The sequence below is a fragment of the Oncorhynchus kisutch genome, linkage group LG15 (assembly GCF_002021735.2).
Source record: "Oncorhynchus kisutch isolate 150728-3 linkage group LG15, Okis_V2, whole genome shotgun sequence".
Classification (NCBI taxonomy): Eukaryota; Metazoa; Chordata; class Actinopteri; order Salmoniformes; family Salmonidae; genus Oncorhynchus; species Oncorhynchus kisutch.
In genome coordinates this window covers 12456030-12473032 of record NC_034188.2, presented here as the reverse complement: position 1 = coordinate 12473032, position 17003 = coordinate 12456030, and the positions used below count along the sequence as shown (strand labels likewise).

Genomic DNA, 17003 nt, shown 5'->3' with positions numbered 1-17003 from the left:
TGGATGAAGCCTGGATTCTGGTTTGTTTATTAGGCGTCTGCTGCTGGTAACACGCCAGTGATTTATACAGGCGACAGTTGCATAGTAGGTGATTTATAACAGTATGGGCTAATTCATAATGACACGTTATCAGTACTGTACACACTTCAATTGTGGGTGTGGTCTCATACCACAGCTTATTGCTGGTGCAGGAGCTCCAGTGGCATATTTAACCTATAAGAGTCTAGGGGGGGGGGCTTATAAACTACTGTATATGGAATAGTTTAAAGGTCATACCAAGGATAATTTTGAATTTTAAGACCCTTTGAAGCATACAAAAATTTGGCCTTACTGCTATTAGCTATTACAACAGTCAAAAAATATATTTTAAAAAATCTAAAGGATGTTTTTAACATGGATTTAACCTGTATTTTTGGTGCTAAACAGTCTCCACATACAGTATACTTCCATTCATTTTTTAGAACTGGTACCGGGACCTTCAGATGAGTCTTAGAGCAAAACATGTAGGTGTTTGTGAGAGTCTCAGCTTTCCATAGATATATTGGTGTGTAGCCCAAACTGTTCAGACACTGTTTCTGGTAGGCCAGGTGAGAACACCTTTATTTATCCAGGTAGGCCAGGTGAGAACACCTTTATTTATCCAGGCAGGCCAGTTGAGAACACCTTTATTTATCCAGGTAGGCCAGGTGAGAACACCTTTATTTATCCAGGTAGGCCAGGTGAGAACACCTTTATTTATCCAGCTAGGCCAGGTGAGAACACCTTTATTTATCCAGGTAGGCCAGGTGAGAACACCTTTATTTATCCAGGTTGGCTAACAAGTTTTAATTTACAACTGTGACCTGGCCAAGATAAAGCAAAGCAGTGTGACACAAACAACAACACAGTTACACATGGAATAAACAAACATACAGTCAATGACACAATAGAAAAAGTATATATACAGTGTGTGCAAATGGCGTGAGTAGGTAAGGCAATAAATAGGCCGTAGTAGTGAAGTAATTACAATTTAGCATATTAACACTGGAGTGATAGATGTGCAGATGATGATGTGCAAGTAGAACTACTGATGTGCAAAAAAGTAAATAAAAACAATATGGGGATGAGATGGGTAGATTAGGTGGGCTAGTTACAGATGGCTGTGTACAGCTGCAGCGATCGGTAAGATGCTCAGATAGCTGATGTTTAAAGTTATTGAGGGAGATAAGTCTCCAACTTCAGCGATTTTTGCAGTTCTTTCCAGTCATTGGCAGCAGAGAACTGGAAGGAAAGGCGGTCAAAGGAGGTGTTGGCTTTGGGGGTGACCAGTGAAATATACCTGCTGGAGAGCGTGCTACGGATGGGTGTTGTTATCATGACCAGTGAGCTGAGATAAGGCGGAGCTTTACCTTGCAAAGACTTATAGATGACCTGGATCCAGTGGGTCTGGCGACTAAAATGTAGCGAGAGCATACAGGTCGCAGTGGTGGGTGGTATATGGGGCTTTGGTGACAACGGATGGCACTGTGATAGACTGCATCCAGTTGCTGAGTAGAGTGTTGGAGGCTATTTTGTAAATGACATCGCCAAAGTCAAGGATCGGTAAGATAGTCAGTTTTACGAGGGTATGTTTGGCAGCGTGAGTGACGGAGGCTTTGTTGCGAAATCGGAAGACATTTTGGATTGGAGATGTTTAATATGAGGAGAGTTTAGAGTCTAGCCAAACACCTAGGTATTTATAGTTGTCCACATTTTCTAAGTTAGAACCGTCCAGAGTACGGTTGAAGAGCATATACTTAGTTTTACTTGCATTTAAGAGCAGTTGGAGGCCACGGAAGGGGAGTTGTATGGCATTGAAGCTCGTTTGGAGGTTAACAGTGTCCAAAGAAGGGCCAGAAGTACTGTATACAGAATAGTGTCGTCTGCGTAGAGGTGGATCAGAGAATCACCTGCAGCAAGAGCGACATCATTGATATATATACAGAGAAAAGAGTCGGCCTAAGAATTGAACCTTGTGGTAACCCCATAGAGACTGCCAGAAGTCTGGACAACAGGCCCTCCAATTTGACACACTGAACTCTGTCTGAGAAGTAGTTGGTGAACCAGGCAAGGCATTTAAGAAACCAAGGCTGTTGTCTGTCGATAAGAATACGGTGATTGACAGAGTCGAAAGCCTTGGCCAGGTCGATGAAGACGGCTACACAGTACTGTCTTTTATCGATGGCGGTTATGATATCGTTTAGTACCTTGAGCGTGGCTGAGGTGCACCCGTGACCAGTTCGGAAACCGGATAGCACAGCGGGAGAAGGTACGGTGGGATTCGAAATGGTCAGTGATCTGTTTAACAACTTGGCTTTCGAAGACTTTAGAAAGGCAGGGCAGGATGGATATAGGTCTGTAACCGTTTGGGTCTAGAGTGTCACCCCCTTTGAAGAGAGGGATGACCACGGCAGCTTTCCAATCTTTAGGGATCTCGGACGATACGAATTGACAATTGACACACATCCAATGCAAAAAACAAGATATCTCTAGTCTAATGGATTTTTATGCTGATTTTTGTATTATGCTAATTAGATTTCTGCGGGGAGTGGGCATTGACCTTATTAAGAGATCAGCCAACAATCTGTTTTCTGTGATAAATGCTCCCTGCCGGACATTGATTGATAGATGATGCTCTCCAATCGATGGAGACCGGTCGAAGAAATTCATCCAATGGTAATTCTAGAAGGGGCGTGAACCCCTCAACCCCGTAATGACAACAGCAGTGCTCCCTACACCGTTATTTCCTGTCGGTGTTGTTTATTATTCTTAACCCTATACAACACATATTGTATTTAGTATATATTTTCCATTCATTATCTTAGGCGTAGTCGAGTCGGTTTATACTTGCGTATACCCTCCACTACACCACTGTGTTTTACAAGAAGTGCACTCCGACATGAGTGCGCTGGTATTACGTTTGCTGTCCTTTCAGCATCATGAAATTGGCTGTCACACAATGAAGGACTATACATTTGCCACTGAGCAAACACGTCTATAATACATATAAAGGCTGTTAAGATATTCATGTTTCAAGAAAGGAGTGCGTATATTTGGTCTGGTGAATCGGTTTGATGCGCCGACTGAATGGAAACTGATCATGTTGAGTTTTTTACCTTGCTGGTCTTGGGAAGAAATTAAGCTTCCTCACTGTCCAAGACCGAGTCTACAAATGTGCCCGACACCGAGACAAGATCGAGACACTCAATATGTGGTCTCGAGACTGGACTCGACACCGAGAACTTAAGTAAAGTTACTTAAGTAAAAATACCTTTTCGGGATATCTGTACTTTACTTTGACAATTTTCACTTTTACTTCAATACATTTATAAAGAAAATGATGTGCTTTTTACTCCATACATTTTCCCTTACACCCAAAAGTACTCGTTACATTTTGAATGTTTAGCAGGACATGAAAATGGTCTAATTCACACACTTATCATCCCTGGTCATCCCTAATGCCTTTGATCGAGCGAACTCACTAAATATATGCTTCGTTTGTAAATGATGTCTGATTGTTGGTGTGCCCCTGGCTATCCGTAAATAAAATAAAAACTAGAAAATGTTGCTGTCTAGTTTACTTAATTTATGGAATGTAAAATTATTTATACATTTACTTTTGATACTGAAGTGTATTTAAAACCAAGTAGTTTTAGACTTTTACTCAACTTTTACTCGAGAGTGACAATTGGATCCTTTTTCCTACCACTGGGGGATTTCTGGTAAGTGCTTGTGACGGATTTGCACAGCCTTGTCTCATAGACTAGACATAACATAGTAAATATAAATACGGGATATTCAAATGAGTGTGCTGCAGTATGTTACCTTTGGTATGGTTACATAAGACATAGTTACTTATTAAGGCCAGAATGAAAGTAGGATGGTTGGTCAGTGTGAATGGGAGGACGCATAAAGAAAATGTTTAGAAACCCAAAGGTTGTGAATTCGAATCTTATCATGGGCAACCTTAGCGTTTTAGCTAATTAGCAACTTTAACTACTACTTTTTAGTCATACATTTAACCTGAACACTTTAACCTAATTCCTTAACTTAACCCTTAACCCCTAGCCTAGCTAACATTAGCCAGCTAGCTAACGTTAGCCACCTAGCCACTTAGCTAGAATTCGTAACATATCATACATTTTGAAAATTCCTAACAGAGTATGTATTGCAAATTCATAACATATTGTAAGTTTAGCAAATTTGTAACATATTGTAATGAAACAGCAGGGAGCAGGTCTCGAACCCTCTGCCTTCTAGCCCGAAGTCCAGCGCACTATCGACTGTGCCCCAAAAGCATGCTCAAGCGACAGGGTCGATATCCGCGCTTATAAACCCAGGGTTGTTACAATATAATACAAATTGTAATTCATAACATAACATACAGAATGGCTGGTGGAAATCCACAAATTAATACATACCGTATGAAATGTAACATATCATACTAAATGTCATTTCTTGGATATGTGTACATAATAATACGAAATGCTCTGAGACCAGGTTGCACATATCTAACTGTGGCTAGGCTATAAAATGAGATAATCATCTGTAGGCTAAACAAATCCTTATCGGTGTTCTGGTAAGTAGGTTAAAATGTATTCTTTAAACTGTTCCTCAATGCATGTTTTAATTATTTTAGGTGTAATCCATCATAGAAGATATTCAATAGGGCATATAGCTGATGAGCAAGTTTGTGTGCAGAATGTGTTGCAGGACGGGAACAACGGCCGCAGCCTGCCCACCCTGAGGAGTGTGCTGGCCCGTCTGGGAGCAGAGAGGCTAGGGTCGGGGTACTACAGAGCCTTCATCCCCATACTGGCCCGTAACCCCCTGGGAAGCTGCATCTACGTCGGCTACTTTGGCCTGAAGGACCCCGTCAGTGCTGCTCTGAGGGAGAAGGAGCTTCCTTCTACAGTCTCATCCTTTCTGAGAGGAATTGTGATTAGTATGGTGATCAGCATGTCCCTGTATCCTCTGTCTGTGCTGGTGGTCAACATGCAGGCTGGGCTGGGGGGGTGAGGCAGAGCTGGAAGGCACTGTGCTGGTGGTCAACATGCAGGCTGGGCTGGGGGGGTGAGGCAGAGCTGGAAGGCACTGTGCTGGTGGTCAACATGCAGGCTGGGCTGGGGGGGTGAGGCAGAGCTGGAAGGCACTGTGCTGGTGGTCAACATGCAGGCTGGGCTGGGGGGGTGAGGCAGAGCTGGAAGGCACTGTGCTGGTGGTCAACATGCAGGCTGGGCTGGGGGGGTGAGGCAGAGCTGGAAGGCACTGTGGGAAGGTCGGCTGAAGAGGAGCGTCCATCTGCTGTACCGTGGAGGTTCCCTGGTTATTCTCAGGAGCTGTATCAACTGGGGAATCAACACAGCCGTCTACAACAAGCTGCAGAGACGCTCCGCAAACTGAAACACCACACCTCATTGCTCCGGTCGTGAAAAGGGTTCTACGTCACAAATGTCACCCTATTCCCTTTGTAGTGCACTACCTTTTAGGGCCTTGAGTGCTGATGTCTTCTGGAGCTGTCCAGGGATGCAGCATGTTCTCAGGGACGTTGTGCACCACTGTATTACTCAGACCATACACATTTTATTAAATGTTTATAAAGTGAAAAGGACAACTTTACATTTTTATTTTACACTTTTTAATTGTATTTTTGAGAAAAGAGAAGAGGGACAGCCGTTAAACATTTACTAACATCTCTGATATCAGGTTTTTATGAGCCAAAAGACAATGATGTGTAATGGCTCCATTTCTTTCAGGTGCCTCACTGTTTCCTATTTTTTTCAGTCAGGAATGTATCGGATCCGAGGAGATCCGAGGAGATCCATTTATGTTCAAGGTGCTCTGTCAAGGTTCGCCAACAGGTCCTTGATAACATGTCAACGAACAACTGCATATCAATCAAATGAGATATGTATCACTCAGTATAGGACCCTTCCTTTGTCTTATACTGTATTGCTTCATTACCAATGTCTGTTTCTCACAAAATGGACTATAAAGTCCATAACATACAGAATATGGCTGGTGGAAATCGGGCTATTCTAATTGATTATATTCTACTCTCGGAGGAATAGTTGAATGATTTTTTAACCTTTATTTAACTAGGCAAGTCAGTTAAGAACAAATTCTTATTTTCAATGACGGCCTAGGAACAGTGGGTTAACTGCCTGTTCAGGAGCAGAACGACAGATTTGTACCTTGTCAGGTCAGCGGTTTGAACTTGCAACCTTCCGGTCCCTAGTCCAGCGCTCTAACCACTAGGCTACCCTGCCGCCCCATAATATTTTGACATCAGAGAACATATACTGTAAGTACCAGACTGTACTACTGTACAATGTTGATCCACGAGGCTGCATTATGACATGCCTGAGCATTAGTACATGTTTTATCAAACCACACTTGAGTTTCACTTTATACTTAAGCAATAAGGTACGAGGGGGTGTGGTATATGGCGAATATACCACAGCTAAGGGCTGTTCTTATGTACGACGCATTGCAGAGTGCCTGGATACAGCCATTAGCCGTGGTATATTGGCAATATACCACAAGCCCCAGAGGTTGCTTATTGCTATTATAAAGTTGTTACCAAAGTAATTAGAGAAGTAAAAATACATGTTTTGTCATACCCGTGGTATACGGTCTCATATACCACGATGGACCAGCCAATCAGCATTCAGGGCTGGAACCACCCAGTTTATGATGAATTTTATATGGAGATGCTTCTTGCGTTGCCCTCTCCACTCATCTCTGGACCTGTAGGCTATGCTGTATGTATCCACAAGGTGGCGTTGTGGTATCACTGTCGGATTTATCAAATTAACGCTGCACAACATTGTCCCCCTCAACATCTCAACGAATGGATTTAACCTGGCCAATGGTATCCCTCCTCTGGATGGATTGGGCCAATGGCGTAGCTCAGATTGGTGTTTAGTTGGTGTAAAAAAAAAAGGGTGCGCTTTCCCTATTTAACCGTTTGTCCAACACATATGCAGACTACACCCTGACGTAGTACCTGTAACGGACATTCTCACCGCACATCCTCGGACCAGGTAAATATTGGTAGCTTTAATATACAAATGATTCAAATTCCATATCCCTGTCTCCCTCTATGTGTTCGTTAGTTTATGGATGCCACCCTATGTTGCCATCATAGCCTAAAAACGTTATTCTGATGATCGTGTTATTATGCATTTGTAAAAATACAAATACAAATAACAGATGGAAGGAAGGTGCGGTTGTATTTGATTGTCAGTAAAGCATAGGCTATATATTATTTGTTATTATTAGGCGATATGATTTAGTATTAGGCTTTTTAAAGATTTTTTGTTGTTGCTGTGTTGACAGTTCTACAATGCATGCATTTAACGCACCTGCAGCATTCCTTTGCCAACTAGGCTATTTAACGTGTCTGTGTTTCCTTATTGTATGGTTAGGTTAGGCGAATTGTCATCGTGGCTCTATCTATATCATAGTTACAGGCCTTGGTATGATGACATTCCGAATACATTTGATTGTTTTCAGTTGTCGCACTGTTACCTAAAGCCCAATCAATGCATGTGATGCTGACGGCTGACATGCTTCCAGCCTACAGTCAGCCTTTTGGTTTGGCGGTTCATTGAGGTGCCGTTTATGATTAAAAAAAACATGTTCTAATAATGAGCTCAACATGCCTTAACATGACAGATCTGTCAAATTAGCTAATTAGCTTTACTGCAGATGGCGTTGACACCTATGAATGAATCTGTACGGTTTACAGAAATTGGTCTGCAAAAACAACAACGTCACACCCAGCTATTGCACTCACGGGAACCGAGATAAGGTCTGCCTGCAAGCAGATCATGAGACTGTTTTTGAGTTCTGCGTTTGTGGAAGTATAAATTAAATATTTGTTCAAATAAAGCACCAGTGTGTGGAGGTGGAACAGCATTGGCCCTTGCATGTGAAATCACACTGCAATGTACTGCCCTACCGAGCAAAAAGTCAGTAACTGCTCATAGCGTGGAACTGAGAAAAATATATGTTATTTACCTTGGGTTAACAGTAACTTTATCCAGTTACTGCTAACATGACCCCCATTTTCTCCAAAACACAATACAATAGAGGCAGGATTCTTGTCCACATGATTAAACATCTATTTAATGTAGCAAAAAGTACATGAACTAATCTTAGACCAAATGAGCAGTTCCTGCCTTTTTGCTTGGTAGGGCAGTGTACACTTTCTAGTAGTATGCTAAGAATTGTATTTGTGTTTGAATGAGTAGACTACAGGTCTACACAGATCTAAAACACTAGGAAGTGGCACCTTAACATCCTAATGCATGTAGGTTCATTCATTCACATCCTTTCATATATTTTGAATACCATTCTTCCATCCCAATATGCTCTTTGTGCAGCCTCTCTCTCTCTGAACCAGAAAGTTATGCGTTCCTGTATACTAGAACCAGTGGATTGCAGCAGACCTGAGTGCTTGGGTAACATGATGCCATAAGAACAGCTCTCTATCTCCTGGATATTTGTTCTCCTTTGTTAGATGGTGAATGGTAATGTCGTGGGAGTGGGGAGTGTGTGTTGATTCAAGTGACTGAATTACGTAACTAGCTAAAGAGTCTGGTGTGTGTGTGTGTGTGTGTGTGTGTGTGTGTGTGTGTGTGTGTGTGTGTGTGTGTGTGTGTGTGTGTGTGTGTGTGTGTGTGTGTGTGTGTGTGTGTGTGTGTGTGTGTGTGTGTGTGTGTGTGTGTGTGTGTGTGTGTGTGTGTGTGTGTGTGTGTGTGTGTGTGTGTGTGTGTGTGTGTGTGTGTGTGTGTGTGTGGTAAAGGTGGGTGTGGCTGGATATACCTGCATCCACTCACCTGTATTCTAGATTACATATTTGTCTAAGGACTCTCTCCCTCTATCTCTTCTCGTTCTCTGTCTCTCCCGACATTTACATTCTGACTCCTTCTCCCTCAGACATCATCTAAGATGGGCGACAACAACCCAGTGAAGCAGGGAGTGGAGACCTTTGACAAGAAGTGTCTAAAGAAGACCAGTACTGCTGAGAAGAACACTCTGCCAACCAAGGAGGGTACGTTTCTCCTACCCTATCTCCTTTTCTGTCTCCTACCCAGTCTCCTTCTTTCCTGTCCTGTCTCCTAACCTGTCTACTCCCCTTATTGCTCATACTCCTACGTCTGCCACACCCTGTAACTGTTAGTAGTGTGTTAGTGCCCTTCTACTGTAGTGTTAGTGCCCTTCTACTGTAGTGTTAGTAGTGTGTTAGTGCCCTTCTACTGTAGTGTTAGTGCCCTTCTACTGTAGTGTTAGTGCCCTTCTACTGTAGTGTTAGTAGTGTGTTAGTGCCCTTCTACTGTAGTGTTAGTAGTGTATTAGTGCCCTTCTACTGTAGTGTTAGTGCCCTTCTACTGTAGTGTTAGTAGTGTGTTAGTGCCCTTCTACTGTAGTGTTAGTGCCCTTCTACTGTAGTGTTAGTGCCCTTCTACTGTAGTGTTAGTAGTGTGTTAGTGCCCTTCTACTGTAGTGTTAGTAGTGTGTTAGTGCCCTTCTACTGTAGTGTTAGTAATGTGTTAGTGCCCTTCTACTGTAGTGTTAGTGCCTTTCTACTGTAGTGTGTTAGTGCCCTTCTACCGTAGTGTTAGTGCCCTTCTACTGTAGTGTTAGTGCCCTTCTACTGTAGTGTTAGTGCCCTTCTACTGTAGTGTTAATGCCCTTCTACTGTAGTGTTAGTAGTGTGTTAATGCCCTTCTACTGTAGTGTTAGTAGTGTGTTAGTGCCCTTCTACTGTAGTGTTAGTGCCCTTCTGCTGTAGTGTTAGTGCCCTTCTACTGTAGTGTTAGTGCCCTTCTACTGTAGTGTTAATGCCCTTCTACTGTAGTGTTAGTAGTGTATTAGTGCCCTTCTACTGTAGTGTTAGTGCCCTTCTGCTGTAGTGTTAGTGCCCTTCTACTGTAGTGTTAGTGCCCTTCTACTGTAGTGTTAGTAGTGTGTTAGTGCCCTTCTACTGTAGTGTGTTAGTGCCCTTCTACCGTAGTGTGTAGTGCCCTTCTACTGTAGTGTTAGTGCCCTTCTACTGTAGTATTAGTGCCCTTCTACTGTAGTGTTAGTAGTGTGTTAGTGCCCTTCTACTGTCGTGTTAGTAGTGTGTTAGTGCCCTTCTCCTGTAGTGTTAGTAGTGTGTTAGTGCCCTTCTACTGTAGTGTGTTAGTGCCCTTCTACTGTAGTGTTAGTAGTGTGTTAGTGCCCTTCTACTGTAGTGTGTTAGTGCCCTTCTACTGTAGAGTGTTAGTGCCCTTCTACTGTAGAGTTAGTAGTGTGTTAGTGCCCTTCTACTGTAGTGTGTTAGTGCCCTTCTACTGTAGAGTTAGTAGTGTGTTAGTGCCCTTCTACTGTAGTGTGTTAGTGCCCTTCTACTGTAGTGTGTTAGTGCCCTTCTACTGTAGTGTGTTAGTGCCCTTCTACTGTAGAGTGTTAGTGCCCTTCTACTGTAGAGTTAGTAGTGTGTTAGTGCCCTTCTACTGTAGTGTGTTAGTGCCCTTCTACTGTAGTGTGTTAGTGCCCTTCTACTGTAGTGTGTTAGTGCCCTTCTACTGTAGAGTGTTAGTGCCCTTCTACTGTAGAGTTAGTAGTGTGTTAGTGCCCTTCTACTGTAGTGTGTTAGTGCCCTTCTACTGTAGAGTGTTAATGCCCTTCTACTGTAGTGTTAGTAGTGTGTTAGTGCCCTTCTACTGTAGTGTTAGTAGTGTGTTAGTGCCCTTCTACTGTAGTGTGTTAGTGCCCTTCTACTGTAGAGTGTTAGTGCCCTTCTACTGTAGTGTTAGTAGTGTATTAGTGCCCTTCTACTGTAGTGTTAGTAGAGTGTTAGTGCCCTTCTACTGTAGAGTTAGTAGTGTGTTAGTGCCCTTCTACTGTAGTGTTAGTGCCCTTCTACTGTAGTGTTAGTAGTGTGTTAGTGCCCTTCTACTGTAGTGTTAGTAGTGTGTTAGTGCCCTTCTCCTGTAGTGTTAGTAGTGTGTTAGTGCCCTTCTACTGTAGTGTGTTAGTGCCCTTCTACTGTAGTGTGTTAGTGCCCTTCTACTGTAGAGTTAGTCATGTGTAGTTTCTCTTTATTTGACTGTATGTAAAGTAGAGGGTAAATCTTCACCTGACCATCCAGAAACAGTACAACACTGTTGAGAAGAACACTTACCGTAGGTAACATTTGTACAGGTTCGCCCAATGCATTCCAGTTATCAAGTACACACTTGTCTGACTGCTATCCAGCAGCGTTACAGAACCGTGATGATATTTTAGTGGCTCTGAGGCCTGGCAGCCACCAGTTATTTCTTTGGTATTAATAACATTGTGCAGATTAGTCACATAAAGCTGGGCTTTCTGGGCCTGTGCATTGAGCTGTACTATACCTGTCTCCCTCTCTGATTACAGTAGCTACCCTGTACCTGTCTCCCTCTCTGATTACAGTAGCTACCCTGTACCTGTCTCCCTCTCAGATTACAGTAGATACCCTCTACCTGTCTCCCTCTCTGATTACAGTAGCTACCCTCTACCTGTCTCCCTCTCTGTTTACAGTAGCTACCCTGTACCTGTCTCCCTCTCTGTTTACAGTAGCTACCCTGTACCTGTCTCCCTCTCTGTTTACAGTAGCTACCCTGTACCTGTCTCCCTCTCTGATTACAGTAGCTACCCTATACTTGTCTCCCTCTCTGTTTACAGTAGCTACCCTCTACCTGTATCCCTCTCTGTTTACAGTAGCTACCCTGTACCTGTCTCCCTCTCTGTTTACAGTAGCTACCCTGTACCTGTCTCCCTCTCTGTTTACAGTAGCTACCCTGTACCTGTCTCCCTCTCTGTTTACAGTAGCTACCCTATACTTGTCTCCCTCTCTGTTTACAGTAGCTACCCTGTACCTGTCTCCCTCTCTGTTTACAGTAGCTACCCTGTACGTGTCTCCCTCTCTGTTTACAGTAGCTACCCTGTAACTGTCTCCCTCTCTGTTTACAGTAGTTAAGTGCCTCCGACTGTATTGTACAGAAAGAAGACGGCAACACTGCACAAGCATGATATCGGCCTATTGCTGATTAACCGAGAGCCTGGTACACACTTGAGGGCAACTGTAAAAGTTCTTGTCCTTGTTCAACCTAATATCTTTGGCTGGCCAAGAGGAAAAAAACTTAAAATACACATGCTGTCCTACTGTGGTGTTAGTAGTGTGTTAGTGCCCTTCTACTGTAGTGTTAGTAGTGTATTAGTGCCCTTCTACTGTAGTGTTAGTAGTGTGTTAGTGCCCTTCTACTGTAGTATTAGTGCCCTTCTACTGTAGTGTTAGTAGTGTGTTAGTGCCCATCTACTGTAGTGTTAGTAGTGTGTTAGTGCCCTTCTACCGTAGTGTTAGTGCCCTTCTACTGTAGTATTAGTGCCCTTCTACTGTAGTGTTAGTGCCCTTCTACTGTAGTGTTAGTAGTGTGTTAGTGCCCTTCTACTGTAGTGTTAGTGCCCTTCTACTGTAGTGTTAGTGCCCTTCTACTGTAGTGTTAGTAGTGTGTTAGTGCCCTTCTACTGTAGAGTTAGTAGTGTGTTAGTGCCCTTCTACTGTAGAGTTAGTCATGTGTAGTTTCTCTTTAGAGGGTAAATCTTCACCTGACCATCCAGAAACAGTACAACACTGTTGAGAAGAACACTTACCGTAGGTAACATTTGTACAGGTTCGCCCAATGCATTCCAGTTATCAAGTACACACTTGTCTGACTGCTATCCAGCAGCGTTACAGAACCGTGATGATATTTTAGTGGCTCTGAGGCCTGGCAGCCACCAGTTATTTCTTTGGTATTAATAACATTGTGCAGATTAGTCACAAAAAGCTGGGCTTTCTGGGCCTGTGCATTGAGCTTTGCAGTCAAGCTGCATTGGAGATGCAATCTTAGTGCAGTTAGGGGAGGAGAGTCTGCCTTCTGGTGCAGAAAGGGACTGTACTAGCTAGGGCTTTAGTGCAGACCTAAAGAGGTCTTAGTTCAGACAGGGTGGACAAGGCTGAAGCCGTAGGTCAGACAGGAAGTGACATGACAGAGGAGCAGGAAGAGAGGAGTTACGCGGTCACCATGTCAGCAGCCTCATCAACATGAACTGATGCTTATCACCCCCCTCCATCAGATACTGCCTGATTCCTCCTTTCTCTTGTTCCATCCCAAATTGAACCCTTATCCCTACATAGTGCCTGGCTCTGGTCAACAGTACAGCATTTTTGCATTTTAAAGGGAATGCTCATATAACCTCTGTTGCCTCTATCTGTCACGATCCAATCCTAACCTGAGATACTGCATGCCCACATCTCAAACTTCATACATTTTATTTTTTATTTTACCTTTATTTAACTAGGCAAGTCAGTTAAGAACATGTTCTTATTTTCAATGACGGCCTAGGAACAGTGGGTTACCTGCCTTGTTCAGGGGCAGTACGACAGATTTTTACCTTGGCAGCTCGGGAATGCAACATTTTGCAACCTTTCGGTTACTAGTCCAACGCTTTAACCACTAGGCTACCTGCCGCCTCTACACTCTAACCACTAGGCTACCTGCCGCCTCTACACTCTAACCACTAGGCTACCTGCCGCCTCTACACTCTAACCACTAGGCTACCTGCCGCCTCTACACTCTAACCACTAGGCTACCTGCCGCCTCTACACTCTAACCACTAGGCTACCTGCCCGCCTCTACACTCTAACCACTAGGCTACCTGCCGCCTCTACACTCTAACCACTAGGCTACCTGCCGCCTCTACACTCTAACCACTAGGCTACCTGCCGCCTCTACACTCTAACCACTAGGCTACCTGCCGCCTCTACACTCTAACCACTAGGCTACCTGCCGCCTCTACGCTCTAACCACTAGTCTACCTGCCGCCTCTACGCTCTAACCACTAGTCTACCTGCCGCCTCTACGCTCTAACCACTAGTCTACCTGCCGCCTCTACACTCTAACCACTAGGCTACCTGCCGCCTCTACACTCTAACCACTAGGCTACCTGCCGCCTCTACGCTCTAACCACTAGTCTACCTGCCGCCTCTACGCTCTAACCACTAGGATATTGATGTGATTTCTGTGTTTACTGTGATTGCTGTGATTACTGTGATTGCTGTGAGTTAAAATGGTCAAAAAGCAACAAAAATAGCTTCTTAGCGAAGAGCAATAGAATTTAGCAAGTTTTGAGTGGGGAGCGGAAAACAGAAAATTAGCTGTTATTGGCAGAGGGGTTTGGAACTCTCTTTCTTATTGGTCTATGAACTAATGTATCACATGGTGATGTTACCATGGAAGGCCAAATCTCACTCCCACCAAAACAGGCTGAAATTTCAGGCAGCTTTTTCAAACAGCTTTTACACTGAAATGGCATCATACTTTTCACAGTATTATTCCAAACTCATAGTGTGGAAATGGATATAAATTGTTTGTCAGTAGCAGTGTGGTAGGAGGTGTGATTTGGGTGGATATTCAAGATGTTCTCTGTCAGTAGCAGTGTGGTAGGAGGTGTGATTTGGGAGTGCAGTAGTAAGCATCATAACCCCCACCCCAGGACAGAGAATACTGCAATGCAGGGAGGAACCTCTAGTAAAGAAATCTAGACCCCCAATTGAAGTTGGTTGGTTAGGCTTTCTATTTCCAGTTCTCTATTTACCAGGTATTTACATCCGTATTACATGGTCATAATATTAAAATGACATGACAATTACTCTGTTACCATGTTCTATTGTGTAGTTTTCCATTTTATTTCTTAAAGCACAATTTCCCCATAAACCCTGGCAAGTACAAACTTAGACAGGGCTGTACAGTGCAGTATTACCAGCAGACATACCATATAGCTTCACTCAGACAGCCTCACACACACCTCTTGAATATTTACAGTAGAAACCTGAGGAGAGGGTTGTTGATAGCAGGATTCACTGTAGAAACCTGACGAGAGGGTTGTTGATAGCAGGGTTTACCGTAGAAACCTGAGGAGAGGGTTGTTGATAGCAGGGTTTACCGTAGAAACCTGAGGAGAGGGTTGTTGATAGCAGGATTCACCGTAGAAACCTGACGAGAGGGTTGTTGATAGCAGGGTTTACCGTAGAAACCTGAGGAGAGGGTTGTTGATAGCACGATAAAATATGCTTGACTATTGGACTGGCGGTTTTGCCAGCCAGGCTGATAACGAGCCAATGACAGGAGAGGAACCATCTGTCTCAGAAGCTGCCTCTCAGCCAGCCCCCCTCCTGATGAGAGTGGATTCTTCCTGTGTTCTATTGCTCAGTGATAGCTCGTGATTTTAACGTTCTGTATGATGATGTACTGACATTTTCTGATACAGTATCTTTCATTTTGGATGGGTTGTGATGTCCTGTTTTGAGTGTTTTGAAATAAATGAGGTGATTAACAAATATATATGATAGGTTGATTACTCAATATGCCATGTATCCATCACAACAGTGATCAAGACATAGACTAATCACTAAGTCTCTCGCTCTCCCCCTCCCTCGCTCTCTCTGTCTCTCACAGATATCGAGCAGGAGAAGAAAGCTGAAGAGGGCTCCAAATGAAACGCCATGGTTCCTCTCCTCCAGTCATCCCTCTCTCTTCTCCTCCACCTAATAAATATGTCTATCGCGTCTGCTTCTTTCCGTATTACCATGTTAGTTAATCACCATGTTAGTTCATCACCATGGCGTTGACTCTGATGCTGTGGGGTTAGAGGTGCATGATTAGTAAAGGGAAGGCCAATACGATTTTAACTGTCAAATGTTTTGAATTGTGCTTTTTATGCAGTCTTGGTTGGAAAGGGGTGAACTAAGATAAAGATGGATGAGCCAGGGTTGAACAGAAGGAAGAAATGAACATGTTGTGTTTGTCTATGAGCGATAATACTGTCACCGTCTGTTCCACTGTCAACTATGCCCAATGTTCTGCCTGTACACAGTGCCATTCTGGATAACTTCTGTAACAATAACATGAGAGAAGATATTTTTGTTTTAATAAAATGAGTGTTGTAAAACTGAATTTGGGTCTTGTCTTAATTATTTAGACTTCAGTCAATAAGTGTAATCTGTGATGTTTTTATCATTATATTGAGTATACAATCCTATTAAGATTCATTAAAATATGTACAGCACATTTTGGAAAGTATTCAGACCCCTTGACATTTTCCACATTTTGTTATGTTACAGCCTTATTCTAAAATGGAAAAAAAAAATCCCCCTCATCAATCAACACACTATACCCAATAATGACAAAGCAAAACAGGTTTTTAGAAATGTAAGCAAATGTATTAAAAATAAAGAACGGAAATATCACATTTACATAAGTATTCAGACTCCATACTTTGTTGAAGCACGATTGGCAGTGATTACAGCCTCGATTCTTCTTGGGTATGACGCTACAAGCTTGGCACACCTGTATTTAGGGAGTTTCTCCCATTTTTCTCTGCAGGTCCTCTCAAGCCCTGTCAGGTTGGATGGGGAGTGTCGCTGCACAGCTATTTTCAGGTCTCTCCAGGGATGTTCGATAGGGTTCAAGTCCGGGCTCTGGCTGGGCCACTCAAGGACATTCAGAGACTTGTCCCGAAGCCACTCCTGCATTGTCTTGGCTGTGTGATAGGGTTGTTGTCCTGTTGGAAGGTGAACCTTCGCCCCAGTCTGAGATCCTGAGTGCTCTGGAGCAGGTTTTCATCAAGGATCTCTCTGTACTTTTCTCCGTTTATCTTTCCCTCGAACCTGACAAGTCTCCCAGTCCCTGCCACATGCCCACAGCATGATGCTGCCACCACCAACATGCTTCACTGTAGTGATGGTGCCAGGTTTCCTCCAGGCGTGACTATCACGTTTCAGGTAAGACACAGATGCAGACAACATCGAAGTAACAACAGCTGAGTTTAGGCAAAAAGCAGGTCAAGGCAGGCAGAGGGCGGTAATCCAGATAGGTGGGGCAAAGGTACAGGACGGCAGGCAGGGTCAGGGGAGGCAAAGGTAC

The 17003-nt window shown here is 43.5% G+C and overlaps 1 protein-coding gene across 2 annotated transcripts; it reads left to right on the top strand.

Annotated features, from left to right (window-relative positions):
* Positions 1–6934: 6934 nt before the first annotated feature.
* On the top strand, positions 6935–16034 carry tmsb1 (thymosin beta 1). Of its 2 annotated transcripts, XM_031789669.1 has the most exons (4): positions 6999–7064; positions 8409–8486; positions 8965–9079; positions 15537–16034. In XM_031789669.1, exons 3-4 carry the CDS (start codon positions 8977–8979, stop codon positions 15575–15577), a joined length of 144 nt encoding a protein of 47 aa, XP_031645529.1. In that variant the 5' UTR covers positions 6999–7064; positions 8409–8486; positions 8965–8976; the 3' UTR covers positions 15578–16034. The 2 variants fall into 2 exon arrangements, with proteins under 2 accessions (XP_031645528.1, XP_031645529.1); XM_031789668.1 differs by lacking the exon at positions 8409–8486 and having other exon boundaries at positions 6935–7064.
* Positions 16035–17003: the final 969 nt, after the last annotated feature.

What these genes read in the sequence shown, in the direction of transcription:
- tmsb1 (XM_031789668.1), top strand. Translation starts at nt 8,977, where the DNA reads ATGGGCGACAACAACCCAGTGAAGCAGGGAGTGGAGACCTTTGACAAG. An exon ending in CACTCTGCCAACCAAGGAGG is followed by an intron (nt 9,080 to 15,536) that starts GTACGTTTCTCC and finishes TGTCTCTCACAG; the next exon opens with ATATCGAGCAGGAGAAGAAA.